Raw genomic sequence first — 27,804 nt, 5'->3', positions numbered from 1 at the left:
TGTACTACACGAGTATTGAACCAAAGACCTTTCAGTTCACAGCCCAACACCTTACCACTAAGCTATCGAGGTTGTATTGGTTTACAAATAAAAAGGATGTCATTTTGTGCCTTCTGCTGCAGTTTAGTGTCCGGAATTAGCAACACAGGAGCTTATGTAAAAAAATTAAAATTGTAATCGCGAATTGGATGAACATTTGCCATCGAAAATGAAATAAAAATTGAGCTGTTTTGTAAAGGACACTTTAGGGAAGCTAACCATACAAAAATTAGTAAGGTTAATGTAAGTTTCAGAGATATTAAGTGATTTTAAAAATGTTCCAATAATACGAAAAAAAATGAAAATTTGAAAAAAATATATTTGTAATGTACTACACAAGTATCGAACCAAAGATCTTTCAGTTTGAAGCCCAACACCTTGCCACTAAGCTATCACGTTTGTTTTCATAGTCAAATGAAAACCATGTCATTTTGTGCCTTCTGCTGCAGTGTACTGTCCGGAATTAGCAACACGGGAGCTTATGTAAAAAAAATGAGAATGCAATCGCGAATTGGATGAACATTTTTCATCAAACATTGACAACACATTGAATTTTTTTGTAAATGCACTTTCAGGGTATCTAACCATATGAATATTAATAAGGTTAACGTAAGTTTAAGACATATTAAGTGATTCAAAGTTTTCCCTAAGTACACAAAATATGAGGAAATAAAAAAAATCATTTATCCACCATGAGTGTTGAACCAACGAACCCATTGTTTACAGCAATGTACTCTACCACTGAGCTATTCTAGTAATTATATTTTGAAATAAATAGCATGTCATTTTGTGTCGTCTGCTGTAGTCTGCTGTCCGGAATTAGCAACACGGTGGCTTAGGTGAAAAAGGAGAAACGCAATCACTCATTTTATAAATATACCAAGACTTTAAACATTACGATTTCCACAGTTCAACAGAGGCCATCCTAACGAATATAGTGATATCAATAATGGTCGATGAAATATCAATTTAGGAGGCATTTTTATGATTTGTAATATCGGACATTAAGCCAAACTTGCCGTAGTTTCAACGCAATTTTCTTGAAATTTTCACTACTTAAAAATTTTTAAATGTATATCTATTAATTTTTAAACTATTGGCTACTTATTGAGATAAATTAATTGATGTATTAATTAAATAGAATTCTGTGTTTTGGTAGAGTGCCGATCTAGTGTAATTTGGGTTTGGGCAGACGACATTTCATTTTGACAGATCATTGTTATGATTACTTTAATCATTAATATCTCGTTTTTTTCTCATTGCATCCCCTTTAATGTCTTAAGCAATTCGATTAAGAATAAGAAATTGAATCGAATGAATCAATTAGTTTTTAAAAATATTACTGTCCGAAATTAGCAAAAATGTCCGGTGAATTAGAAAATTTGTCCGGAATTAGCAGATCGGCCATACACATATTTCCCATAAGGAAGCCTCTTAGCCAAAACGGTGTCCGAATTCGCGTTTTTACCCTAGTAGTCTATATATCGTCCATCGGAAGGCATACTGCTGTGTGCACATTTCCACAAACTATTTGGACTTTTTGTTTTCCATGTTTCTCTGCATACTGTATCGTCCCATTTAGATTGCACATCGGTGAACTTGCGAACTAAATGTCGGATTTGATGTCGTTTGGAAAGAGCCCTGCTGAAATCGGATGAATTTGCGATTTCCGGTACATGCAAACCGAAGCTGAACGAGTCATTAAATATGAACGTGCATTCGGGTGGAGCATCGCTAGCAAATGATGGGGACAGGAGAATGGGTCAGGGGAAAGTTGCAGCCAATCAACGTGCAAAATTGCATCAACGTCATTGCATCAGTTTTTTTATTTTTATAGGGCATTTGTCGTGAAAATGTGATGGTTTTGCGTCACATCGCAGTCGAATAGATATACTGACAAGGAAAACTCTGTTTTGTTTAGTGCTTATCTGAGTTTCCAGTCTATATCAAATCTATTCTTTACTTTCTACATAAAACTATTAGCAATTCTATGAGATGCAGTCAGCAGCGCATTTGAAAGAATTCTGGTAAATCTAATTCCTTTATTTATAGATCGACTTATAGAGCACAAGCAACTTTTCGATTCCATGCGAATTTCTCGTTTCTGTATACTCCGTAAGATTCGTTCCGCAAAGTCCAACGCGGGGATTGCATAGACGTCCACGTATATATTTTTGTTAACGTAATTATAAACAAACAACAGAATGTATAATTTTTTTTAGATATATGCGTTTAGAAAATAGAAATATGCTTTTATTACAGCAATGAAACGAAAATAGATGCTGTGCTTGCAATTATCTTTTTGGCGATGGGATAATCAACTTTGATTATCGATGCCACAAATTCATGGAACACAACGGACCGAATTCAAACATTAGCAAACAATTAAAAAGGAAAGCCTATTTTTGAAATATTAGCCATTTATAGATGAAGCATAACGACACCTTCGTCGCTGTCAGGGTTTTGGCAACCCTGCGATACTTCGTTTTCATACACGACCATGGAAATACTTGGAATGTCGACTGCTGATGGGTGATGGGCTTCGTCGTCGACGGAGAAGGCTCGATTATCGTAGCTAACCGTACGAACTACGGTGCTGACTAACGGCTCCGGAATCGGCTGAGGCGGAAGCGAATATACAGGTGATTCTTGCCTTTGGGCTACTGGCTGTGTTGGGTACCTGTTGGTTTCGTGCACCGGCGCTCTCTGTGCGAGATGCATTTCCCGTTGGGCGCGTCTTCGATCCCTTCTTCTCGACTGAATAATGCAACAAATCAGAATTTATTGGCCGTGTCGTTTCTTTGGCGAGTCCGATGTCTAGCCATGTAGTAATTGTAGTATACTGATTGATGAGCGAATTATAGACTTATTGCGCAACATATACGGTATAGGCCATTCAATGAATTAACAGTGACCTGCTGTCAAAAGCTTACGTCTATAAAACACACGAATAAACTTACGGCAGGCGATCGAGGGCGACTAGATGAATCGTGAAAGGATTCTTCGTATGACGGAGGCTTATCGTGATCTGGGCTGTAAGGTGGCGGACGATTGCGCAATCGATCTTCCACCAATCTATCCAAGCTGTCCGAGCTATAGCGCCTCGAAGTTGGTGACGATGTTGCCGAATTGTTGGTACCGGGGAAGCGTCTTTTTAGTCTGGCCATTCAATGAAAATACACAAATGTTTTTATTTTTTTAAGCGCAGAATTATAGGATATTCGGAGATTGCAGCAAAGTAGTTGGTGTAGTTTTCATTTAGTAATTACGACCACAATTCATTTATGATTAGGTTTGGAGTTTCCACGGCAAAGCTAATCCTCGTCGTATAGACTGCTCTTTATAGTCCTATAATTCTTTGGATTTGTTGTACCGCATGAACATTAGTAAATACAATTGATTTTAGCTCTATATACGTACGTATATATGAATCGAATAACGTCAATTCTGAGGATGACTGTTGTATAGAGTTCCGTAAATATTTTGGAAGGCTATAAGTGCACTTAATCCTATAGCCAACAAATCCATGTGGCCTTTCAATTTCAAGCGGAATCCCGCGATTTATTTTTCAGTACGATGCCTCGTGCTAAATGTTTAAAGTCTGTTGCGTGGATAGTTGTATGAACTGTATGGGATATACGGCTTTCCAAACAGATATGAGGACCCTGGTAACGAAATTCGATTCTTCTTTTTCGCCCCGGCATATAAGAAAACGACTCAAGTGCCGATTCACTTGTTTACATGGCTACACTATAGACATTGAATATCGCATTTAGAAAGCGCTCTCGGAAGTGATAAAAGCATTGAAGAGGACGTCGAATTAGTATATTACAATTTTCTGTTGTTTACTTCTCCAAATGCAAACTTTTTAGCTTTAAATCCTAAAGCAAGACTTAAGCAAGAGCCTTATATAGTTATTCCGCAAAATACGTGCATTGCCAATGTGCATTATCATTTACTTACGAGTTCCAGATAAGCGCCAAAAGAATGGTTAGAGCCACGATGATAGCAGCACCAACGGCCACTTGAGCAGCCATTTTATAGCTTTCGTTCAAGTTCGTATTTCCTCCGTTATCAGACGGGCTGGATAGCAATGAAAAAATGTTGTTGATAAAAGAACTATCGGCATATGTTATATAAATGAACCATCAAAGTTGGCGCAAGTGTGTCACATGAAGCAATGAAGGGGGGGGGGGTTGCAATATAGAAAAAAATAAAAATCCACCTTTTGGTCGTCGGTTGTTCAGTAGATCCATTTATGCTAATTTGATCCAGCCAGTGATATAATTTTGATTCCAATGATCGATTACTCAGAATCACATAAGGATCGTACATGATTTTGTTGGAATCCGTTGTTAGGTGTGCAACTTCCATATCTTTGCTGACGTATTCAACACATAAATAAATTGCAGGTCTTGTTACTAATAATATAATTCAATGAGACGTACAGCATCGAGAGCTTTCGCATTGAAGTAGAATTCTATCACCACTATCCAACTGTGTCTTTGTTATGGAACGTTCCACGCGATACGTCAACTCTCAAAATAGTTCGGATAACAGCAATTAAATCGTACGAGTCTAATACGATCAGCGTGGTTTCCAGTCGTAACCAACAGCACATCAGCAAGTACGATAAACGAATAAGAGTAGCTCAGCATGAGCTATCGAGGTAAAAACACCAGGAAGTCTGCAAGGCAACTATAGTTTCATTTTCTACCCCCAACGATTTAGTGTGTGGCATCTATAGCACGACAGGGGATATCTTTATCAAGCAAAAAAGATTAGATCCTGCTGTTAATGCAAAGGCAGGATAGATAACCGAGCAAAATAACGACTTTGGTGACGTATGAAAAACTTGACGTGTTGTATTTCTGGTAACTCCGAGTTTACATGTGGAAAGAAAATTGAAGATGGGAATATAACTCGGTGTGTTTATGGAAACTTAAAAACAGATCCGAGCGCGTAGAGAACCCGAAGACCATATGCAAATCAATGAGTAAAGAATGAAAAATGGAGGGAGGGGGGGAGGACGTGGGGATCCGAAAATAAGACAAGCATTGCGTGTTTCAGCAGATAAAACAACAGCTTTCTCAGTTCTAGTCCAAATGATATATCGATGATCTAGTCCGTTCCATCTTTCTCCTTGCTCTCCCCGTCATCATCATTGGTATTGCTATGCCATGTCAAACGCTCTTCGTAGAACTGAATCACAATCTGTGGGCACTTGCTGTTAGCTTGACGTGCGGGGACTAAATCAGCTTCATCGCTGGATTTCCTAGAAATTAAAACCAGTGTACGAGTTTGTTAGGTTAATCAAAGGAAAACGCCAACTTAGTTGAACTACAAAACACTTCTGTATCTTATTTTAAATTATTTTGTTTTGTTTGACTAATAACCAATAATCTTAGGAGAATCCAATATGATTAAATTGTACCAACCATTTCATGAGGAACATTAGCTCGCCACTAGAATCCGTTGCTCCTATAATTTTTTCAGGATCAAGACCTCGTTCGAATCCTCTAGGACGGTTTTCCTCCTAGACAAAATTCAGCAAATGGGAAAAATGTAAATCATATTTCAGAGTTGTCATCAGAATAATCAGGTACCTCTGCAGCCTTTTTCTTTGCAGGCCTTTTTTCTTCACTTGATTTTCTATCTCGATCTTCAGTAGGTAGTGACCGTTTCTTTTCTTTTTTCTCTACTTCCTTCTTCTTCTCCTTTTCCTTTTCTTTTCTTTTTTCTTCAAATTCTGAAATCAAGGCTGGACAGTCCAAGTTTTCCTCTGGTTCCCAGGTATTATCTTCGTCGTCATAGCCTTTCCATTTCAAAAGATATTCCACTCGACCGTTTCTTACTCTGCATTCATTAAATAGGAGAAACTCCAAATTAATCGACAGAACATTTCGCACATCTATGATTATTCAAACATACCTTCTATCCATGACTTTCTCAACAGAGTACTCTTCCTCAGCAGGACTTTCAGTTGCTGGAGTTGCAGGAGTAGGCTCATCCAATACTTCTTTCTCTTTGCCTTTTGTGCTTCGACCCATGGTTGTAATTGAGTGGATTATATGTTCAACAACAACTGCACTTGTTTCCTGCAAATGCCAATTATTTATAAAAGCTCCTTGAATAGAAAAGAAACAAGCAAAAAAAAAAAAAAAGGGAAATAAGATTAGCACTGCTTGGAGATGCCATTTTTCTGGGCTGGGATGAAAACAATTGTCTAATACCAATAGAAATAAAAATGTTGCCAAAGCGTTATGTAGTTCAACCAGACAAAACAAGTTGAAGGAAAATTATAATTGAACTTAACCTTATCAAACCAACCTGATATAATACGTGCAGAGAGTGTTAGAAAAAAACGGCGAAACGAAACGAGAAAAGTGCGTCAGCAGCAGATGTAAGTTCACCCTACCACCATGAGTGGCTTGGCGCCAAATTTGCAATCTTAGTACTAAAAACATTATAGTTCATGAAAAGTTTTGAATACAACTTAGTCGTTTAAAAATCAAGAGTTTTATTATTACATGATTTTCTGTTTCTAAGAGAAAAAGGGTACATTTTAATACTGATATTAAAACACAAAAAATTTATTCTTTTAGCGATTGAGCAAATGCGGCAACGCCATATCTTGTGGAAGATCTGACAACGCCTTTCTTCCCTCACCATTCCGAAGTGGAGACGCGATTCTTCCTGCATCTAAGTCATCATAGATTAAACTCCCGGCATCAACTATACTCTTGCGTTGCATATTGCTGAACGAAAATGAAAACCGAAACCGAAGAACAGCAGCCCGAGCAGCAGGTCGTTGAGGAAGAACAGCGTGAAACTCGACCAGCAGTGACAGAACACCCAGTCAAGGTTTGACTTCATCTTTAATTTGTTTCTTACAATGAAAAAAGAATAATTTTGCTTACGTGTTCTATATTCCGTTTTGTGATGCGTAGCGGCAAATCGTTTACTCTTGCTTTTATGAGTGCATTTTAAAAATAAGGTGACACACTTATATATTGCCATTCTATAGGAAAAACCTGAAGCAGAACAGTTTCGGAAATTATTTATTGGAGGTCTGGACTATCGCACAACTGATGAATCCCTAAAGAAGCATTTTGAGCAGTGGGGTCAAATTGTAGATGTTGTTGTAATGAAAGATCCCAAAACAAGAAAGTAAGTAAATCTAGGAGAGAGCTAATGCCCCTTAATATAAATTCTTTAACAGGGATCTGTTACCATGGGTTTATTGTAATATCTAACATTTATTTCAGGTCTAGAGGTTTTGGATTTGTTACATACGCCAGAGCATTCATGGTAGATGAGGCCCAAGCTGCACGGCCCCACAGAGTAGATGGAAGGGAAGTTGAGCCCAAGCGTGCAGTCCCACGTGATGTTAGTTTAGATGATTAGCCTATTAAAATGCACACTTACCTAAATATATGTTTTCAGTTGATAGGGAAACCTGAAGCAAGCTCAACTGTAAAAAAACTGTTTGTTGGTGGTCTTAGAGATGATGTTGAAGAGGAGGACTTGCAAAAGTATTTTTCAACATTTGGTCCAATTGCATCTGTGAATGTTGTCACAGAAAAAGAGACCAATAAGAAAAGAGGATTTGCATTTGTTGAATTTGATGATTATGATCCAGTTGACAAAGTTGTTTGTAAGTATTTTTTGTCATTGGTTATATCTGTAAAGGTCTAAGAATGACTTACATATTTTTTTAGTGATTCGTGACCATACCATTAAAGGTAGACATTTAGATGTCAAGAAAGCCATTAGCAAAGCCGATATGGACAAAATGAAACGCGGAGGCCCTTCCCCCGGATCTTCTCCATCTGGGCGTGGTGATTACCGGGGTTATCGAGATAGTGGTCGCGTGGACCGAAACGTTGATAGGGGTGGCGATTTGTGGGAGCGGAGGGACTCTTGGAGCAATGGGGGTTCTGGTGGAGGTTGGAGTAATGGAGATCACTGGGTAGGTGGTTCTAGCAGTTATCGAGGTAAGATCTCAAGAATTTGCAATACCTCACCTCGGTGCTAACAATCTTATTGGCGAAATTTTTATTTTAGGAGGAAGCGGAGGCGGCCGTGGTGGAGATTACAGTAGTGGACAGTGGGAAGGTTCAAGCTGGGGTGGCAATCAAAGCAGCGGAGCTGGCTGGAGTGGTGGCTCTCCTGGTTATGGATCAGGATCTGGTATTACATGTTTTTCGTTCATTGAAATTCAATATTAAATGTCTTATTCTAGGCGGTAATTCATGGGCTGCTGATTATGATAACGGATATGGAGGAAATATGCGAGAGTTCAGCCAAGGAGGTGGTCCTGTAAGAAATAGCTACGTTACCGAGCGATCAGTACCTTACACCCGAGACTATGGAGGTAAGATTTTATCTCTTAAAAAATGCACTAATCTGTTCCAGCTTCCTGGAAAATGAAACTGTTCGAGAATCTTCTCGTTATTGAACAAATATTTCGTTGGACAACAACAAGGAAGCATTTTAAACACTAGAATGAGAAGTTAAGCTGAGTAGGGATGCGTTTAGTAACTGAATGTGACGTTTAGTTGCAGTTTCTTTTTCTTCTTTTTTTGTGCTGGATGCAAATGTCAGCAGAGTTTTAAGGCCTTGCAGCTTTGATTCGATAAAATCGAATTGACAGGTGTTCTAATTTGTTTCTAATTCAAAAGGTGCAGGGCGAGGTGGTGGCTTTACAGGTAGCCCCAGTTACGGGGGTTCGCGACGTTATTAAAGTAGACAAGTCCCATCTTCCCCTAGGTAAGTTGAGGTTTATTACCATCAGGCCTTCTAGCCCGCTTCATAGGGACATGTTGAGCCGCAAACCTGAAGAGGCAAAGATTGTGCAAGGAGACAGGTTAGGATAAGATGTGCGTTTCATCTCCTAGGTGTCGTCATGTTCTGTAGCCAAACCAGAACAGGAGCAGTGAGCCAGGTCCGAGATTCATCTATTAAGTGAAGGCTTACGTGAATTACAACTATTCAGCCAGCCAGCAACCAGCAGTACCGAACAAGGCCGCTACCGCTTTAGCAAAACATCCTAAACCTCGGACAGGATAGCAGCTTCGATCGACACTTAGATGCAAGAATCAGGCAGTGATATAGATTTCGTCGCCAACTGCCACCTTGTCCCCTCCCCTTCTCGTAATTGGATCTTACCGTCGGTTTCTTCATTTTCTACATGTGAACTTGAATTTTTTTTCTTTGAGTTTTTTTTTTAGCCCCAACGTGTTTGAGTTTTCTTTTTTTTTACAACTAAATGGATGTGTAGTGCTTAGCTTATCGTCTCGTTTGCCTAATTATTGGCGATTAGCTCTCCGACCATTGATTTTCTTTCCCAATCATTTTGGACTCATGTCAAATACGTGTAGGTGTGCGACGAAGCGCGAGAATTTTAAAATCCAAATCATTATTTTTTTTTTTGACTTCATCATCAATAAATTTCATCAATCCTTAATCATTTGCATTTCAATTGTGTTGCATTTTAATGGAAATAATTTTGGATATCTACCAATGACTTCAAGCTGAAATGCCTAAGGTGAGGATTTATTTTAGTTTTCCCTATGATTTTTTTACCCTTAAAAATGTGCTCTTGGAAAGCGCGACTACTGGAAATTTCGACAAAATTGCTGTGAAAGATCAATTAAGGTTCTTTGTTTTTGTAGGGAAAATCCAGTTAAAATCAGCTGTAAAAGGAATCTTAAAATGTAGAATACTTAAGTGGTGCACTTTTATTTATCGTACTAGTTCGATTGATCGAAATACCAGTTCTTTCCATTGTTGTTAATGTAAGTTGGGGTTTATTCCTTTTGAATAAAGGAAGTGAAAAATAAGATTAGAAAAAATAAATAAAAAGGAAACTTGAATAAAATGTGTTAACATTCTAATGTCTGATGTTTAGTTGACAGCAAAAGAAGGGAAGAAACGAATAAAATTACCTTATGTTCTTGACACAGCCAACGTGTGTTCTGTTTTTGTATTTTGTAAGTTTTTACAACATTTTCTGTACGAAAGTTATAACTTTTGTTAGTAACTAATGGCGCCAAATCAATCCACCTGTAGGCCTATCAAATTCAAGGTAGATTCTTCTTTACATTTCAAATAAGGGGGGGGGGGGGAAATGACCCTCAGCCCTCTTTAATAAATAGAAAAGGGATGGAAATTGTTACATTTGGTTCTCGGTCCAGAATCGAACTCACATCTTGAGCAATGATACGGGGATCATAGATAGTATTTCTATACGATCTGTGGTTTCATGTTAAATTCAGGGTGCCAATGGACAATTTAATGTTTAATTGTAAACGGTAACATAGAGAAAGGAGGTATATTCTCTGCCCAGTATGTGAAGAAAAAAAAAGAAAACTAAATGCAACGAAGAGGTACAGTGTACAGAACCAGATAAAGTGAGAAGTGACATTTCCAAATTTTCTTAAGCGGACAGCCAGAGACAGTAGCAGCAGAGACTCTGGTAGCAGACAGCATTTAGGCACCATGGTCCAATGCAGGCTTTTCGACATCTGGCAACCATGCTATTTAGTTTTCGGTACACCGCTGGATACTATATCGATAGCTTAGTTTTTTGAAAACAGCGAGCGTTCTTCAACGGTCAGTTTGAGTTCCCTCCAAATCCCATTTATGTTTTTTGTGTCGTTGGCTTCAAGACTTGTTTTGATCGTCCCCGCAAGTTTAAATAATAATAATCGACTGCCATATAGATTAGCGGTTGGCGACTGCGAAACTCTTCAATAATCGAAAACTGGTGAGATTCAAATTAGTATTTAACATACTCAACTAGACTCGTTAACGAAACTAAAAAGAATCGCCGACGATTATCTCCTTCTATTTAACGTTAGCATATTTAAGTCTTCTAATGCTTTAACACTGGATGTCTTTTGAAAAATTTTACCTAATAATATTGCTTGCAGCTTGCTTTAAATTGGTTTTTTAAAATTATCTTCATCTATATAGATACCACAAGATCTTAAACAGTACACACGATGAAACCACCACTTCGCCAGGTGAGGAATTCCCCCCGCACAGGACTGGTGAGACGGCAAAACAGCAATAATGTCATTCTTCGAAGTACACTTGGAGAGGGAATTAGTGGTTCTGCTGAAATTCAAAGTTCAAATATTAGAGTTGCAGTTAGAGTCAGACCTTTTAATGAACGAGAAAAATCAACTAGTTCAAGGTATGTCCAGCCTTAAATTTGATTGTCCATTTGTATAAATTTTTTCTCCTTAAAGGAATTCTGTTAAAGTCGCAAATGATAAATTATTGGTGTTTGACCCCAAAGAAGAGGATGATAACTTTTTTTACCATGGAGTTAAACAAAACAATAGAGATTTTACAAAAAAAGCGCATAAAGATGCACACTTTGCATTTGATGCTGTCTTTGCACCTGAAGCAACTAATGAGGAAGTTTTTGAAGGAACTACAAAAGCAGTTGTTGATGCTGTTCTAGAAGGGTTCAACTGTTCTGGTAAACCAAGATCACTGCCTGGCCCTCAGACAGCCTTGCATTGAATTATTTATATTAACAGAAATAAAATTCTTTTAGTATTTGCTTATGGTGCTACTGGTGCTGGAAAGACACATACTATGCTTGGAACACAACAAAATCCTGGTATAATTTTTCTAACTGTCATGGATCTTTACCGCCGAATGGAAGAGCTCCGTGGAGTTAAAAAATTCGAGATTTCTGTATCTTACCTTGAGGTGAACTTTTTGTTGAACAAATGCATGTGAAGCTCTCTAAAACTAATATATAAATATATTTTTTAAATTTCGCCTTTAGGTTTACAATGAAAACGTGAGAGACTTATTGGCTCAGTCAAATTTTTTGACTATTAGAGACAACGGTAACGATGGTATCACTGTGACAGGCCTGTCTTTGGTAAAACCAAATGGCGCCGAAGATTTGCTGTCCCTCCTAAAATACGGCAATAGTAACCGGACTCAGCATCCCACAGACCACAACGCTGAGTCGTCGCGATCCCATGCTGTGTTCCAAGTAATTATGCATTGATGCCACATTTATCAGCGTAACTAATTAATCGTGTCAGGTATGGATCAAACAAAGTGATCGTGCCGCTGGACTAAGTAACAATTTCAAAGTGGCTAAAATGTCACTCATCGACTTAGCGGGGTCGGAAAGGGGTTGTGCTACGGGACATACTGGCGAACGATTTCGAGAGGGTAACAATATCAACCGATCGCTCCTCGCGCTAGGTAACCTAAAAGCAATGCACTTTATTTATCCTGAAAAACGATGCAATTTTTTATGTTTGTGTTTTCTGAACAGGGAATTGTATAAATGCTTTGGCCGAGGGTCGCAGGCATGTTCCATATCGTGATTCTAAGCTGACGCGACTTTTGCAAGATTCACTCGGCGGTAATTGCAAAACTGTCATGATAGCGGCAGTATCACCGTCAAGTGTAACTCTAGAAGACACGTACAACACTCTGAAATACGCTGATAGAGCTAAAAACATCAAGTCTAATGTGAGAAATTTGATCGAGAATTTAAAGTTTCCCAGCCTGACATATCATTTGCATCCCCTAGGTGAAGAAAAACGAGAGATCGGTTCAGCTTCATGTGACGCAATACGAAAAAATGATTTCTGAACTAAGGTCTGCCTTGGCGTCCGCAAATGACAAAATTCGAACATTTGAAGATTCCAAAGTACAGCAAGAACCCCCTGTTGTTCTCACTGCTGTCGAAAGTACTCCATGCTCCAAGTGTTTAGAGAAAGAAATACCAAAAGAGCCAGATGAGGTCGTCACTCCGATCGTTGATCCGTTCGCGACCTTTCCTACTGTGGCATTGCGCCAAGCGAGAGAAGCCTGGGGTGCTCTTTTTCACGACAGACGTGAAATTCAACATAAACTTGCAAACCTAGATCAACTGGAGAAAGATTTTCAGCACAAAATCATGTTGAAAAATCAGAAGAATGATCGAGTGGAATGTATCGGCTTGTCTACTCTGAGGTAAGTTTTGCTGATGTTACTCTCGTGAGATCATTCCTAAATGTCACCCTTATATTTAAATAATTAGACTAGAAAAGCTTCGCACTAAACTTGAACGTGAGATAAATTCACAAAAACCGAAACTTGAAATCATTAGTCAGAAGAAAAATGAGCTCTCCAAGCGCTTGGCGTTGAGCTCCAGCAAGGAAAACGCACTGAGCAATGAATTCCAAATGGTGATGTACGATCTTGGCAATGACGAATTAAAACAAATCATCCATGATGCAATGCGTATGAAGCAATTGGAGGTACCGCGTTCTTTCATCAGCAAATGATAATTTGTTTACTAAGTCCCTTTTCAAATGCTCTAGGTTGCCCTCCAAGAAACCAAAGACCAGAACCAGTACTTAACGAAAACCTTGCAAGTTCAGTCTGAAGAAAACACTAAATCCGAAACTTTACTTTTACAACTCATGAAAACTGCGAAATCACTTTATCTGACACTTCGTGTGCAGGATTCCGTTCCCACTTATATGGAGGCAGATTTCAACGTAATTTTACATTATCAAAATCAGTATCGTTATCCATCTATCGTGTTCGCAGTTCGAATATTTCCATAGTGCTCAGTGAGCGTTGGTCTGGATCACAGTGAAAACCCTCCTGTGACTAGATTTTACACTCACTAAGCAACGTGAAAACTGACAGCGTTGTGTAGCACATTTACGTGTTTGCGCTGTTCACGGATAATTAATTTTTGGATTCCTTAATTGTGTCGCTTTATCAATAAATTTTTTCGTATTTTTAGAGCTTGGTGGCAATGGTGGAAGGAGGGCGTGGAGTATGCTGGGCGGACCAGAAAGAAGAAACACTGAGAGATGAAAACAATCCTACTTTCAACAAGGGTGTAACTTTGTCACCGCTGTCGGAATCGAACCTTCATTTAGATGTCCCTCCCAGCTCTGTACTTTGCCATGCGCAAAGCATTCCGCCCATTTCTGGACCAGTCGCAGTTGCAGTCCCATCGAATTTGGATGAAACCGTTGTTATTCAGTCGTGCGGTCTAGATGTAACCTTCGACATGAACTTACCTGCGGCTGAACCTGTGCCCTTTAACGCAAAGGTAAGTTGATGAAATATTTCCCTCCTTTTCGGACGCTTGACTATAATATTTCCTGGTTTTGTTTCAGTCGTCAATTTGTACAACGGACGAGCTGAGCTTGGCCATGCCATTGATAGACCTACCTACCAATGTCCCGTTTCAATCTGCCGTGACACCGAATGCAGCTCTTTCTAGCCCTACCAACAAAGAAAATTTAGCCATTCCCCAAACGGGGATTAGCAGTATCCCGGTCAGGACACCATCCAAAGATCCTAAAAATGGAATTTCGCTCACCCCGAACCTCCGAAGGGGTCACCTGTTCAGCAAGAGTTCGTCAGACCTCCCAAAAGCATCGCAGAGAACCCAACTAGTTAGTAAGCCCGGCTACATGCAACACACGACTGCTTCCAAATTTCGAACCGGAACGGATGCCGTCTTTGTCGAGCCTGCGCCCGTCGCGGCCGCTCCGTCTGGATCGTCGAGTCGCTTCGTCAGCAGTAATCCTTTCAAGTAAGAAATTAAGAACGAGGTGTGGTGTGCGCAAGTAGAAACAACTGCCGTTTGCATCGAACGCGAAATTTATTTGAATCTCTCGTTTTAGGAAAATGAAAAAATCTGTTTCGACGTTCACTCTTGCTCATCGTCGCTGATACTAATATGGTCGTATTGTACATATTCGTTAAACTTCTTTGTAGAGTTTACATTTCTTTCTCAGCAACATTTGATGTAGTATACGCATACATGGTGAAGGGACCAGTGCATTCATTGATCAGTGGGCTTCATTGCTGCATCGTCTCTATCGCTTTACTTTACTATTTTCTTATAACATCATTATTGCCGCCTTCTAATTTTTTTTTTGTTTAGTTTTTTATTTTTTTTTTATTTTTTTCTCGTCAAAAACAACAACTGTAAAGCGTTGAGTGTAAAGCAGCTTTCTACGATCTCCCAGTGTACAAAGAGCTCTTTCAAGAACATCGAGTTTGGTTCGAAAATTAAATGTATGTCCGTTGCAATGAAAAGTACTACGCCAATCTTGCGAACTGTCTATTCTGGACTTTCCTAGAAATTTTTTAAAGCGCTTCGTTCAAAATGTCGCCGTCATTTATATATCTTCAACATATTAATACACTGCTTCGATAATCTTTTATCCTATCTGACGTTGGTCGCGCTGACAAAAGTATCTAACCCTATTCTGCCTAAAACACTACTAGTTGACTATTCGGAATTTCTAAAGATGATCGCATGCTTAACACACTCTCAGCCAACGATTTTAGTTGGTAGCAATAGTGAATGTGGAAGTTGTGGTCTACGACGAATGTTGATCTTAATGATTCCAGTGTTTCATCCTGCGATTCTCTCATTACGCACGTTGTTCATTATTTTACTGCTTTTTGTGTCATGTTGGTTTCCGTTTCCACTTTTTCCTCATCCATCGCTCTTCACTCGTCGCATTTTTTAAAACCATACTGAGCAAAAACACAAGTTTCGTCAAGAGTCCTCTGCCACTTGGTTTTCAACCTACAAACAATGGTATCTTTTAATCAGATTATTGGGAATTACTTGCGGTAAGCCTTCCCCCGGATAAACGAATATAAATGTTACTTAGTAAACTGCAATTAATTACTGATTTTAATAGTTGCTCACAACAAATACAATAACTGAAAATTAGATCACAAAATAACTGTCATTCAACGTATGCATTTACACTGGCCAGAAGTTTTTGTTTGAGAAGTGCTCCAGCTGAGAATTCAGTTTTGGAAACTAACGTTATTTTCGAATGTTCTAGGAACACAACAGAAGAAGATGTGGTAAGCCTTAGAAGGTAACAAATAACAACTGGCGGGCAAAGAACCGTGAAACACATTGCATTATGAAACGTAATGCGTCGCCAAAATGACTAGTATTTAACTAGCTCATTTCTGACATTTAAAGAGGAAAAACAAAAAGATCGAATAGTTGACCTCTGTGGTAACAGGAAATAACTCCAAGTTAGAAGGTCTGCTCACCTTTCAAGTCAAGCACATGGGCAAAACGTGGTGAGCGGCGTGTTGGTATTCGTGAACTAGCCCGGAGTTCTGTAGATTCTGTCACGGTATTCCGTTTTCTCGCCTTTACTCCCGTAACAGATTTTTCTACCACGTTTTCGACAATCCTTCGTTTTGTTTTAGGTCGACGGGTATTGCTATCTGATTTTTGTTTTTTTGTTTTTAAATAAAAATGCTAGAAATATGTTGCTGGACAACTACAAACAATTTAAGACTTTATGAATTGCTTACCATTAGGTACTAGCGGCCCTGGTACACCGTCGAACCAAATGGTTCGTTTATTTCTATCCGTTAGACTTTTCATGCGGGGATTTTGGTAACATCGAAGCCATTTTTCAAAAGATCCATTCTCCTTGAGGCCAGCTTCCACACCGTATCCAACACCTTTATTAATTATACCAAAACATATTGAAATTAGTGAATGAGCAACTTTCGACATGTATAAATATAAAAAACACGGTGGCGGCTATAATTTTCTTCGCGATAGTGTTTTCCTGTGCATGTTTGTTTTGTATGGCGGTGTACATCAAACATAATCTAACACATATTTTTCATCTATTCCTTTCAGTTCTGCTGTAGAATTTAAATGTTACTGTTAGACAACAAAGGAAAGTGCAAAGCGAAACACTACCACCAAGGGAAATTACAGACGCCACTGTAGACAAAATGTTATTTAACAATATTACTAAGTTTCAATACTTCACTGCATATTGCATGGCAAAGATACAGTGGGTCCTGAATACTGGGTCCAGCAACATTATCAGTTTTTATTGGGTACATGGCTGCATGTTTCCAATCACAGAGCACATTATAAGCATCATCAAAAGGAGCTATTTTTGATCTAATTTAAATGAATGTTATTCTTCATTATAATTTGTTTACTTTATTCTGAAAACATGATTTATAAACCTGAATAATATTTCAGCCCTAAGATAATTTCCAATTCCATTGAAATACTTTTGATTCAGCAAAACTTCACAGATAGCTTTATTTTTAAAAGCAGAGTTCTCTAAATTGTTCACAATATTATGTCTGAAGTTTTCGTAGTCTGTTATAGGACAAGGGCCTCTGTCTGAACCCCAATCAACATTGACTTCCCATTTTCCAAATCTTCGAAAATCAACAAAGCTAAGAACTTGTTTGGGATCAACACTGTTTTTTGCTGTAAAAAATCTATTGTCAATGCAACAGTAACAGCATCAATGAAAAGAAACATATATGCCTGAACCCATTACTAACCTTAAATGAGAATGCTTTGGAATTTCATCAACAATGGATAATTTGAAACATCCAGACATGCCAAACCGGAAAAGGATGGATATCTTCTGTGGTGGCATCACTTCCTTTCCTTCCTTTGGTGAGTATTCTTCTAGCCAAAGTTTCATTTCTTTACCTCGAGATTCAGCCGTAATGGTGTAAAATGGAACATCCCATTGTATTGTTGGATTTTTTGAAACATCAGATTTTTTTATTTCTCCAGAAAAAATTAATCCTTTCACAGAATCGTTGATAAATAAGCTTGAAAGATGAAGCTCAGGTCCCTCAGGCATAGTGGATTCTTTTTCTTTTTGTTTTTAATAGGGATCGGTCCCGACCCTACAATCCGTCAGTCCCTAATCCCTACTCCCTACTAGCTAGTGAATTGGCTTTGAGTAAAATTCGCAACGTCGTATTTCATTTTCAAAACTTTTGAAGTTTCGGCTGTTTTCGAAGCCAACACCTCGCTTTTTTGACACATAATTCGTTAAAATATTAAATATTTTAGTCTTTAATAACCTTAACATAGAAGAAAACCATGGCAGACAATGATGGAAAAATAGACGAACAAGTGCACGAAGACTCTCGTTTCAGTCTGTTGACTGATGCGTTGGATCAAGCTACTCAGAAAGTAATCAGCAAAATTTTAAGGTATGAATCATTGACAAAGTTAAAGATGGTTACAATTCTAATGACTCTTCCTTCATCTGTTACCCAGCCAAAAATCTTTTTCAGATTGCCTTCCATTTTTGAAAAAAAAAACGGAAATTCTTGCCCAATTACATACAACATTTGCCCAAAAAGTACAGTTTCACTTGAAGCAGGAGTTTGATGAACTGTTTTCAACATATTCTCTAAAAGGAAAATTGGATTTTATTGACAAACTTGATATTGAGCAAGCTGAGCTATCCCAGGGTGAAACTGTTTGGTAACATAACCCTTTCTACTTGATTTTGTTTAGACTGATAGTACAGTTTATCTCCCATATTAATTCATGGTTGTTCCTATTCTCCCGCAAATACAGATGAGACTAGTTATAGGGGAGGGTAGGCCGTCTGACAGTTGTTTTGTTGTTATTTTGTGGTACCTTCATGTAGTATTCCCGCTGATATTCAAGTATTTTTTTCATTAATTATTTTATTGACTTAAAACACTTCAGTGGTTACTAATTGAAAATTCATTTTTTTCTTCAGAATCCTGTGTGCCATAAGATGATTCTTTAGTTATTATTTTTTTCTGAGATAATTTGAAATGATTAATAATTTCATTTCAAGTGACATTAATAATATCATTAATATCATATTAGTTATATCATAATTAATAATGTTATTTGAAATTACATTAATCATTTTAATCTATCTCAGAAAAAAAAAATACATAAAGCATTGTCTTATGACATGATTCTTAAGAAATTAATGCATTTGCAATTAGTGACCAATAAAGGGTTTTACCTCAATAACTAAAAAAAAATACCTGAATACGAATATTAGCGGAAAGACTACACGAAGGTATCACATTATAACAAAAAAGAAAAACGGAAAGACTACACTTCCCCGTAACTAGTGCCATCTGTATTTGAGAGGCAATAGACTTTTCCTTAATTAATCACTTCCTACACTAGGAGACCAACAGGAGATCCATCAAAGGATATGCTAGCATATGATATTCCTGCCTTGCAGTCACATAAAGAAGAACTCCTGTCATATCTGATGGAACTTAAAGAAGAAAATGAGGGTGAAAAGAAAAAAATTCTCAAAGTTGTGGAAGGAATTACGGAAACAGAAAAACTTATTGAGGAAATCTTGATCCAAAATGAGCAAACACTAGAAGTTTTATCCATTGTACCAAGTTTATAATCACATTATTTAGTTTGTACATTACATCAAATCTCAAGCAATTGATTAGTTTTTCTCTGTAGGCCTTCTGTCAAATAATAGTTAAAATCGAGTCTCAGTAGCAATTGCGCTATTGGCTCCATCGTAGTTCCCGAGCTCTGCTGGTACATACCGTTCAACAGAGAAAACAATAATTGCATAAGTCTTTCGAATTCTAGATTCAACTCAGCGACGACTGACAGAAATGCTTTTGGTCTGTCATTTTTGAATAGCCCACAGAATTTTAAAGCCAGATGTATGAGGTCCTTGAAACAAGCTTGCATCTAAAGGATTCCGGAAAATATTTAGTAAGTAATGTTTAAACGCTTAAGGTTAATTACAAATTACCGCAGGGACGTGAAGAAATGTTTGTGCGGCAATAACAACCAAAAAATTTGCGTGGGCAGCTCGAAACTTGTCGAAATCATGACACTGATCAATTTGGCGATCCATAATAGATTTTTGCACTTCGATCACATCGATTTGAATATACTGGCTTAGGTGGATAAGAATATGCTGCAAATTCCATCGCAACTCCAGTACCGGCTTATCCAACAAGGCTAGATTTTTCCACAATCCATTTAAATTCAACTGGATTCGTCGCAGATTCAAGAGAAGGCGAAAAATCCTGTTGTACGTCTCCATTGTTTCAGGCGTGAATATCAGCACGCCGAGAGGCCATTCAGTCCTAGAATTAAAGTATAATATGGGTAACTTGTTTAGAAATTGGGTTTTGGCAAATGACTTACTTGTAATCGAGGAAAACACGGTCCCATCCTTGTCCTGGTGTGTCTGGTGTGATATTCATCGACAACCGTTCAATTTCGGTCTCATCTTCGTCCAGGTATTTTTTAAGAGAGTTCATCAGCCTTTGTTGTAAGGCAAATTGATTCGATGCTAACTGTGCGGAAGAGAACTGTCCATCAAAGATATTTTCCGTTTGACGGATAAAGTAGGCAAAAATGTCTCCCTTCTTCATCAAGAAAGTGTTAAGTATCATGTTCAAGCTGCGATTCAGTCGGTCCTTTTCGGTAACCAGGTTCCAAAGCCTTTTGGCCATTTGGTCACGGCATTGTTGAATAATTTCCACGACATTTTCGAACGGAATCTTTTGGAGCTTACCCATGAACTCCCAGTCTTCTTCGCTTAGATCTTGGGCTTCAGTTAGGGCCACCACTGATTCTCCAACAAACAAAACTTGCTGAGCAAGGGAGACAGTCAAACAACTGGGTATCATTTCCCCGGTTATGACAAAACGTTTGGAATCATCTACTTGGATGAAAAATTCATTATAGGGATCCAAAAGTTTCCCAAACAACATCCAAGATACTAATTGTTTGTGGAGAACTTTAAGGCAAGTATTGTAAATTTCTTGAAATGTAGCAATAATCCTGGAGACACCACAATGGTCACGGTAATGTTGGATAGTATCAATCAACAGACAATTCCCTTTTTGCAGCTTGATGGCATCAACCAATTCTTTCAAGTACTCAAGCTGTAGGGTAAATGGCATAATCCTTGAATGGATACCGGTGATCCCCAAAATTTCTGATCCTTCCAGGATAGCTATTTCAATTTCTACAAGTTCTTCTTGAAACTCGGTCACATATTTAGATATGGATTGCTGTACGACGTCCAAGTAAAGACTATCACTTTTTATTTCTTCTGCAAAGTTGCTAAGAAAGGCAACATTTGAGCCGATTTTGAGCAAAGGTTTAATGATTTCTTTTTCAGACTGACACAAGCCAACGTCGGCAATTCCTGAACACATTTCAAATTGACCGTTATCCGTCAAAACAAAAAGTGCACCTGGCTGACCACTCAGCATAAACAGCATTTCACGTATCATTTTAAGAACTGGATTGAAGTTTCAGAGATGGAGACTTTTTTCTCTTGACAATAATGTCATGTTTTCTTCTTCTTTACTTTCAAACTTTGTATTATTAATATGGCACCGGACTGCAGTTATAGCTTTCTATTATCGTCGCTAGGTGCCATTAGCAGCGGATCAACAAATCGGCAGTTTCGACTTTCAGGGCTGATTAAAGAAAAAATAAGGGTTGACTCCAAAAGGAAACGAAAAGGATTTAAAATTGTAGAATGTCTACAACAACCAGCTCTTGGATTTGCAATGAATTGTCTAGGCTTTTGGAATTCGCCGTAACACAAGAAGAGTATCAAGATATTGCTCAGTAATATTTGTACGTTAAACGTAATGCATACACATCTTTGTCTAATCTTACCTCAATTGCTTATTGTAGATACTTGATGTCGATGGAGAATAGCCGCGATGTAGAAGACTATTTGCAGTCAATGCTCGATCTTTCCAAACCCGAACACAGAAGATTCGTTGAAGTTCTTTTGAATCGCTTAGGTCATTCCATTGAAAAGTCCACTGGTAAGGGACAAAATAAAACTGGATTAGCAGGCCATCAGGGCACCAAGCCACAACGGGAAGTTTCCAACACACAGCAGCCAAAGAAAAGGGTGAAGCAAATCAATCTGTTTTCTAAAGAAGGGCAAGCAAAAGAAATAATGACACTACCAGGACAGCACAAGTATGTGATTCCATTACAAAATCCAATCTGTTTTTTGCCATACCTAAACAAATGTTTGATCAGATGTGAATGTCAGGCCTCAAAGCATAGTCTTATAAGAAATTGCTTAGAGTGTGGCAGAGTGATTTGTTCCCAGGAAGGACCTGGGCCTTGCATATTCTGCACTGAAAATGTAACAGATTTTTCTCAATTATATCTAATGGTTTGACAAATGTCTTTTGTCCAAAAAGATGCCTGCCAATGAAAAGGAAACATACTCTCAAGCCAATAAGCCCGCTCCGCAACGTTCAAAACAGTCTGGAAAAGGCTTTTTAGATGGAACTGCTGCACTTCCAGATAAGGCATTCACTACAGCCATGGCCCACAAAGAAAAACTTTTGGAATTTGACAGAACCAGGTTTGATGGCAGTTCATTACGTAGCAGGAAAACGGTACGAAATTGAAATGGTTTTTCGTTTGATAGTGAACATCGAACTCGCGTAATAGATGACGAATCCGATTACTTTAATGCTGATGGCAACAAGTGGTTGAATCCGAAACAGCGAGATGCCCTTAGAAGTAAAGAACGTGAATTGCGAGAAAGTCGTCACGGATCTAGGAGAGGGATGAAAGTTACCCTCGACTTTGCCGGTAAAATTCTTAAATCTTAATCTCCTCATTTCTCCGTCATAACATCACTTTTTTACAGGTCGCCAAGTGATAGAAGAACAAAGTACGTATGAAGAGCTGTTTGAGGAGCAACAATTTCAAGAAGAACGAAAGGAATACTATGACGAGTATGCCGTAAATCCCGCACTGGCATTCCCGCGACCCATTGTAAAAACCAACACTTTAATTCCATCTTTGAATTGCATTTGAAGCTATTTTTAAAATTTGATTAGTACGATACCGTCTTGGATAATTCATCTTCTCAACCCAATCGAGCAACGATAAGCAAGAACGACGAAAAAGTCCGGGTGCAGGACGCCGAACTTCAGAAAATGAGCGATCCCGGAAAATGTCTTAGCATGCATCAACCCTATGCTTCTCTTCTAGTGGCTGGGATAAAAAAGTAACACGCGTAGCTCTTCATCTTGGTAGAGTAAATTCTTAATCAACTTCCGTTTAGACACGAGGGTCGGACGTGGTACTCATCCCATCGCGGAAGACTGTGGATCGCTTCGACTGTGAAAGAGCCACTAGCCGAGGAAATAAAACAACTGGAAAGTTTCTACAAGAATCTTTATGGGAAAAATGATTTGACTTTCCCACAAAATTATCCGATCGGTTGCTTGTTGGGCTGCGTTGAAGTGGTGGATGTTTTGCCGCAAGAAGAGTACAGAGTGCAATACCCAAACGGAGAGAGCGAGTCACCGTACGTGTTTATTTGCGAAAATCCACACGAGTTGTTTGTCAAATTTCCCAACAAAGGCCAACATAAGATTTGTAAGTTTCTTGAACAATTCTACTTTATCTTTTGGTTCTTTTTTTAAAAGTTTATTCGATTACAGATAAACTAGATCCGGCAGTCCATCAAACGGCCAAAAAATCGCTGCGATTTTGATCTGGGACAAGCTGTTTATCCAATCCAAAAAGATCATGATAATCTTGTCTGTAAAAAATGTTCTATGTGAAATAGAATCGCTTTTGGAACGGAGACGAAAGAAGCCTTAGGTTTCAATGCGTTGGCTCCGTTTTTTCGTGATTGCCAGAAAAACAGGTGGGTGGATCTCTTGAAAGAAATTTGCGCTCGTTTTTCCCATTGGAATCGATGAAATGCAGTGTACTAGTTGTAGGATTTGAAATTGACAGCCAAGCTGTGACCCTTCTCCGCAAGCAGAAGAGTACTTCAGAGATTCCTAGAGTTGATGGTTCACACCGGGGGAGGCAAAATGGTTACACCCACTTATTTGTGTTTAGCCCCAGGTTAACCTTGAACACTATGAGCAAAACAAAATGTTCCTCTACCTCCTCTAAATGGGGGCTAATACTTTCCCCCCTTTTGCTTCGTAGGCTTAGTAGTAGTTGGTAAGTCGTACGAGATGGCCACGTCAAAGTTGTTCTCGACCCCATCAACCTCAACTTCTTTCAACGAATCACGCTGTAAAGAGATCAGTCACAGGTAAATTTGTTTCCTCCCAGTGTAATTGACATGACTGAAATTATGTTCAATGTGGGGGTATGCAGAAATATTCCAGTGGATTGCTGCTGCTACTGTGGCGTTCTACTAGATCCATCCAGACTCGTTTTCAACGTCAGCACTTGCCGGATTTCAGTGCGGTGTAACAGGTGCCAAAAGAACAATTATTTGGGCAAGATACGTAGTAAACGAAGCTGACGATTCACCTTAAGGATGACAAAATGCTAATTGTAAAACACTACGCCCACCAAACCCGTCCAATCAGTTTTCTTTCACATAAATGACATGCCAGTATTCGCCCTTAGACATCTCACACCTATCATGAATTTATTGCATGACTTTCAAAGATAAATAGCAAATCTTAATAAATACATAAAATACGTAATGATATAAATTAAACAAATCTTCCGATCGTTGAGAAACATTGTGTTTTATTGTTGTTTGTTTGTTGTTGTCAACATACTATTCGTAGATGGCGCTTTTGAACTCGAGTGTTGCTGGAAACAAGGAAACTGTTCTAAAATATTGTTGTAAACAAAACAAGAACTTCAAACGACATGTTATACGTACTAGGATTTAAGGTTTGTTATTAATAGCTTAAAAAAACAGACTCTTGTCGAAGACAAAAAACAGTTCCTTTCGACGACTTGATGAGATTGTTCTGTTTGTTTATTAAAGGGTTACCCAGTTAGTTGGAGCTCATCTTGCAGGTGTTCTGCTTTGCCTTGAAACTTCAGCACTTAATTTGTTTTCCTGTTCAGTTTTACATTTCGTTTTGTCTCTATTCGTTTCGCAAACCTGTTGAAGAATTTTATCGAGCATTTATTTATTTTTCTCGCACCATTCATCACGCCAAGAAAGCAAAGTGTGGGAGTAGACCGCGCAATTAATTGTACGATTTCACACCCTAATTGAAATGATTGACAACCGAGTGAGAGAATCTACCGAAATATTTCCAGACAGGAACTTCCTGATGAAACACGAGTTATCAGGAACGCGTGACGTATTCCTGTGGAATAAGAATTATTGAAAGTGAGGTTACCACATCCCGGGGTAAAATAATAAGAAACACATTTATTAATTTTTTTTTTACCTTGAGTGTTTCATATCTTCCAGTCTGAAAAGGTGAAATGATGTCAAATAACAATATTTGGCGATAAACACAGAAAGTTTTGAGAGGAAATCTGAATGCACTCAAATTCTTACATAAAATAAATAGAAACATCAAGATCATCACAATAGCCTGCCTTTTATAGGCCCATTGAAATCCCATCTTTACTATGACAAAAATCCACAGGCTATTTGTGTCTCAACGCGTACTTTAATCCATCCACTTTGTCGTCCATATCCACTCAGTACGTTATTTTTGCGCCACTCAAACAAAATGGCGCAGCTAATCATAAAACAGCCCTTTTTGTGGCCAGATGCTCATGGTCGGGTTGTTAAAGGAAATTCTTTGAAATGGCTGAATTTCGGACGATTACAGGTATACTTGAATCACCAGTAAATTTCCCACAGGCTATGACGTGCACGAATAATTTGGATACAGTATGGCAACCTCTAGAATAACTAAAAAAACTCAACTACTTCAAACTCAAATCTCATTCTGTTCGAAAGTTACCAGCTAGAGTTTGTCAAGAAACTCCAAACCACGCCTACTGAAAGTCAGGGTCAACAACGTGTATTCAGGTCATCTTTAAGATTTTAAAATGTTAAACATTTGGCACTTTACTGTCAAATTGTGTACGTGTGTGGGTTGTGCTTACACTGTCGCGTTGTTTGATTAAGTGGTGTTTGCGTTTGAAGTACTGTAGAACAACACTTCGTAGACTGAATGTCTGTCTAACGTTCATCTGATTCTTTTGCCAACTTTTATGGTAAATAGTTAAGGTATACAGGGTAATAAATGGTCCTTATGGTAATTAAATAATTTTGGTTATTTCTCTGTTTTCCCATTGATGATCCTCACCATTTTAAGCTTGTGGCCTTGCTCCAGTGCTATTTAGTTCTTGGTGGTTAAGGTTCTTCTTGTGAGTCGTTCATGCATCCAATAATTTGATGTGTTCTTTAATTTCAGTAGTTTCCTGTGCTAGTTTTTCTGCGACAGTGTAATGCACATCAGATCTTGATGTGGAGCTGTTTGACTCTTTTCTTTTTGGTCCACACAAACACTGTATTGCTATGAATAACTTCTGTGAAGATTTTGTTATTCACAGGTGCAGCTCCTTCAAACAATGCATTTAATCATTTTCTGTCTTCAAGGTTAATTTTAATTTCTATTCTGGAGAGTATTCACGTGCTTTCTATTTCATCCATTACGGTAAAATTGGATACTCGCTGTTCACGTCTCACTAAAGTTGAAAAATGGATTGATATTGAGCTTTCCGTTGCTTTTATGTTGCGGTGAGTTGCTCTGTATCAATGATTGACGTCCTTAAAAATTGAGTCCATGCTCTCTCTTATATCTAGGCGTGGTGGTCAGCCGGCTCTTGAGGCGTGAGATCGTAATCAGTTGTGGCAATATCGATCGCTGTGCGACGAAATCATATCAGTAGGAATAAAGGACATAAAACGTTTATTATTATTATTCACTTTCATCCAAAGCATGCAGACCGTGACAAATGTTATCAATTCAATTATTAATACCTAGGAAAGAATCTTATTTACTGCACGGTGGCACCGGATATTATAAACCATTACGGTTGAAGACGTTCCAAGGTGTCCAACTGGAAAGCTTATTTATCACGCCCAATGGACTGAGTTGATTAGGTCTTACGTAAGTAATATTAGACATATTGTAACGAGTTATCGCCGATGGGTTCGGTGAATCAATAAGGTGTATTCAATCACTTCAACACTTAAGCATTACACAAAGTAAACGTAACTGTTCTATCTAACTACTCGCCCCCAAGGTCTACACTACAGTCCCATTTATAGTCTTACAGGCGTGGGAAAGGGTCAGTCGATGAATCCAAATGCATCAGCAATCGGATGACACTCGAATGACACTTCCGTCGGTCGTTTGTCTATCCGTTACAGTTATAACGGATGGCGAGAGTTCTCTTACAACGATGCGTGAACGCTACATCCCCCCCTTCAGCCTGCGACTCGTCCCGATCGCACTATTACGACCAAAAACAAGGAGAAAAATAAACATAAACCCCAAAACATAAGAGACACGAGCAATTTTCGGCCAAAAAAAAAAAAATCAGTGCAAAGAAACAATTTTTAGCCAAAAGTTAGTGAAAACAAATGAATGCAAAATTCAATGTAAACAAATGTCACAACAAATGCTAGAAGGGTTACTGGTAGAACCAATGGACATTAATGCAAAACATAAAAAAAAAATCAAATTACCAATAAAACAAGCATGAAACAAAATAACAGCTACAAATAGCTATTGAGAAGAAAAAGAAAAGTTACACAAGAAACACCAAAATAATTTCAGCAATTCGAATAATTCCTTACAGAATAGGGGAGAGAGAGAGAGAAAAACAAAAACAAATACAACGGGTCGGGTAACGGTTATAAACGCTCTTCCACCTCGGCCTCATGAATAGTCAATCGACCTTCCAATTCGACTATGCGTTGAGTCAAGGCTTTTATGGTTGCCCCGGTTTGACGTAAATAAACGAACAGACTTGCTCCCAAACCAAAGAATAAAATCGCTATAACTGCTACCAATTCGAACGGGTACCGAACTGTTTCGGGTTGCCCCGCGCCCCGTCTAGCTTTCTCTTCTTCCTCAATGATACGCAGATGTTCCCCCATGAGGGCTACGCGACCTTGAATCATCGCACGGCGCGTCAGTATCGGCTGGCTTTTCTGGGTT

At 38.5% G+C, this 27,804-nt stretch overlaps 8 protein-coding genes and 2 long non-coding RNA genes across 13 annotated transcripts; 4 read left to right on the top strand and 6 right to left on the bottom strand.

The window, feature by feature from the left end:
• Positions 1-2,061: 2,061 nt before the first annotated feature.
• On the bottom strand, positions 2,062-4,762 carry LOC116924699. The gene is made up of 5 exons (XM_032931233.2): positions 4,488-4,762; positions 4,265-4,420; positions 4,003-4,122; positions 3,000-3,198; positions 2,062-2,796 (listed from the first exon to the last, which is right to left on the bottom strand). The coding sequence occupies exons 1-5, from the start codon at positions 4,505-4,507 to the stop codon at positions 2,461-2,463; spliced, it is 831 nt and encodes a 276-aa protein (XP_032787124.2). The 5' UTR covers positions 4,508-4,762; the 3' UTR covers positions 2,062-2,460.
• A 117-nt stretch (positions 4,763-4,879) lies between these two features.
• LOC116924703 (chromobox protein homolog 1) lies at positions 4,880-6,528 on the bottom strand. 2 transcript variants are annotated; one of them, XM_032931237.2, is made up of 5 exons: positions 6,370-6,528; positions 5,971-6,166; positions 5,646-5,895; positions 5,478-5,575; positions 4,880-5,314 (listed from the first exon to the last, which is right to left on the bottom strand). In XM_032931237.2, exons 2-5 carry the CDS (start codon positions 6,087-6,089, stop codon positions 5,161-5,163), a joined length of 621 nt encoding a protein of 206 aa, XP_032787128.1. In that variant the 5' UTR covers positions 6,090-6,166; positions 6,370-6,528; the 3' UTR covers positions 4,880-5,160. The 2 variants fall into 2 exon arrangements, with proteins under 2 accessions (XP_032787128.1, XP_032787129.1); XM_032931238.2 differs by having other exon boundaries at positions 5,971-6,137; positions 6,370-6,502.
• Positions 6,529-6,704: 176 nt separating this feature from the next.
• Positions 6,705-9,508, top strand: LOC116924696 (heterogeneous nuclear ribonucleoprotein A1, A2/B1 homolog). Its single transcript, XM_032931230.2, has 9 exons — positions 6,705-6,903; positions 7,067-7,209; positions 7,308-7,428; positions 7,486-7,696; positions 7,761-8,036; positions 8,107-8,232; positions 8,285-8,416; positions 8,724-8,811; positions 8,940-9,508. The coding sequence occupies exons 1-8, from the start codon at positions 6,808-6,810 to the stop codon at positions 8,783-8,785; spliced, it is 1,167 nt and encodes a 388-aa protein (XP_032787121.1). The 5' UTR covers positions 6,705-6,807; the 3' UTR covers positions 8,786-8,811; positions 8,940-9,508.
• Positions 9,509-9,990: 482 nt separating this feature from the next.
• On the bottom strand, positions 9,991-12,007 carry LOC116924715. The gene is made up of 4 exons (XR_004395120.2): positions 11,873-12,007; positions 11,652-11,811; positions 11,371-11,567; positions 9,991-11,302 (listed from the first exon to the last, which is right to left on the bottom strand). It is a non-coding gene; the product is annotated as an uncharacterized LOC116924715 (long non-coding RNA).
• LOC116924690 (kinesin-like protein KIF18A) lies at positions 11,049-15,264 on the top strand. The gene is made up of 12 exons (XM_032931222.2): positions 11,049-11,242; positions 11,298-11,533; positions 11,612-11,769; positions 11,849-12,064; positions 12,117-12,282; positions 12,356-12,555; positions 12,617-13,041; positions 13,109-13,328; positions 13,392-13,571; positions 13,826-14,140; positions 14,208-14,629; positions 14,721-15,264. The coding sequence occupies exons 1-12, from the start codon at positions 11,049-11,051 to the stop codon at positions 14,767-14,769; spliced, it is 2,781 nt and encodes a 926-aa protein (XP_032787113.2). The 3' UTR covers positions 14,770-15,264.
• Positions 14,680-17,852, bottom strand: LOC116924697 (endonuclease 8-like 1). Of its 3 annotated transcripts, none has more exons than XM_032931231.2 (6): positions 17,404-17,852; positions 17,074-17,337; positions 16,851-17,005; positions 16,396-16,548; positions 16,126-16,305; positions 14,680-15,637 (listed from the first exon to the last, which is right to left on the bottom strand). In XM_032931231.2, exons 1-6 carry the CDS (start codon positions 17,712-17,714, stop codon positions 15,633-15,635), a joined length of 1,068 nt encoding a protein of 355 aa, XP_032787122.2. In that variant the 5' UTR covers positions 17,715-17,852; the 3' UTR covers positions 14,680-15,632. The 3 variants fall into 3 exon arrangements, with proteins under 3 accessions (XP_032787122.2, XP_045031313.1, XP_045031312.1); XM_045175378.1 differs by lacking the exon at positions 14,680-15,637 and adding an exon at positions 15,731-16,038; XM_045175377.1 differs by lacking the exon at positions 14,680-15,637 and having other exon boundaries at positions 15,731-16,305.
• An 80-nt stretch (positions 17,853-17,932) lies between these two features.
• On the top strand, positions 17,933-19,318 carry LOC116924705 (polyamine-modulated factor 1). Its single transcript, XM_032931240.2, has 3 exons — positions 17,933-18,072; positions 18,140-18,349; positions 19,043-19,318. Exons 1-3 carry the CDS (start codon positions 17,960-17,962, stop codon positions 19,275-19,277), a joined length of 558 nt encoding a protein of 185 aa, XP_032787131.2. The 5' UTR covers positions 17,933-17,959; the 3' UTR covers positions 19,278-19,318.
• LOC116924693 (gamma-tubulin complex component 4) lies at positions 19,257-21,262 on the bottom strand. The gene is made up of 3 exons (XM_032931225.2): positions 20,045-21,262; positions 19,644-19,983; positions 19,257-19,579 (listed from the first exon to the last, which is right to left on the bottom strand). The coding sequence occupies exons 1-3, from the start codon at positions 21,142-21,144 to the stop codon at positions 19,304-19,306; spliced, it is 1,716 nt and encodes a 571-aa protein (XP_032787116.1). The 5' UTR covers positions 21,145-21,262; the 3' UTR covers positions 19,257-19,303.
• Positions 21,263-21,288: 26 nt separating this feature from the next.
• Positions 21,289-23,489, top strand: LOC116924694 (activating signal cointegrator 1). The gene is made up of 9 exons (XM_032931226.2): positions 21,289-21,487; positions 21,557-21,853; positions 21,917-22,025; positions 22,084-22,250; positions 22,317-22,483; positions 22,542-22,669; positions 22,735-22,904; positions 22,962-23,278; positions 23,344-23,489. The coding sequence occupies exons 1-9, from the start codon at positions 21,396-21,398 to the stop codon at positions 23,394-23,396; spliced, it is 1,500 nt and encodes a 499-aa protein (XP_032787117.2). The 5' UTR covers positions 21,289-21,395; the 3' UTR covers positions 23,397-23,489.
• Positions 23,490-24,522: 1,033 nt separating this feature from the next.
• LOC116924717 lies at positions 24,523-26,767 on the bottom strand. The gene is made up of 2 exons (XR_004395124.2): positions 25,066-26,767; positions 24,523-24,981 (listed from the first exon to the last, which is right to left on the bottom strand). It is a non-coding gene; the product is annotated as an uncharacterized LOC116924717 (long non-coding RNA).
• Between the last annotated feature and the right edge of the window lie 1,037 nt (positions 26,768-27,804).

This window comes from Daphnia magna, linkage group LG6, assembly GCF_020631705.1.
Source record: "Daphnia magna isolate NIES linkage group LG6, ASM2063170v1.1, whole genome shotgun sequence".
Classification (NCBI taxonomy): domain Eukaryota; kingdom Metazoa; phylum Arthropoda; class Branchiopoda; order Diplostraca; family Daphniidae; genus Daphnia; species Daphnia magna.
This window is presented reverse-complemented; position numbering and strand designations above follow the sequence as displayed.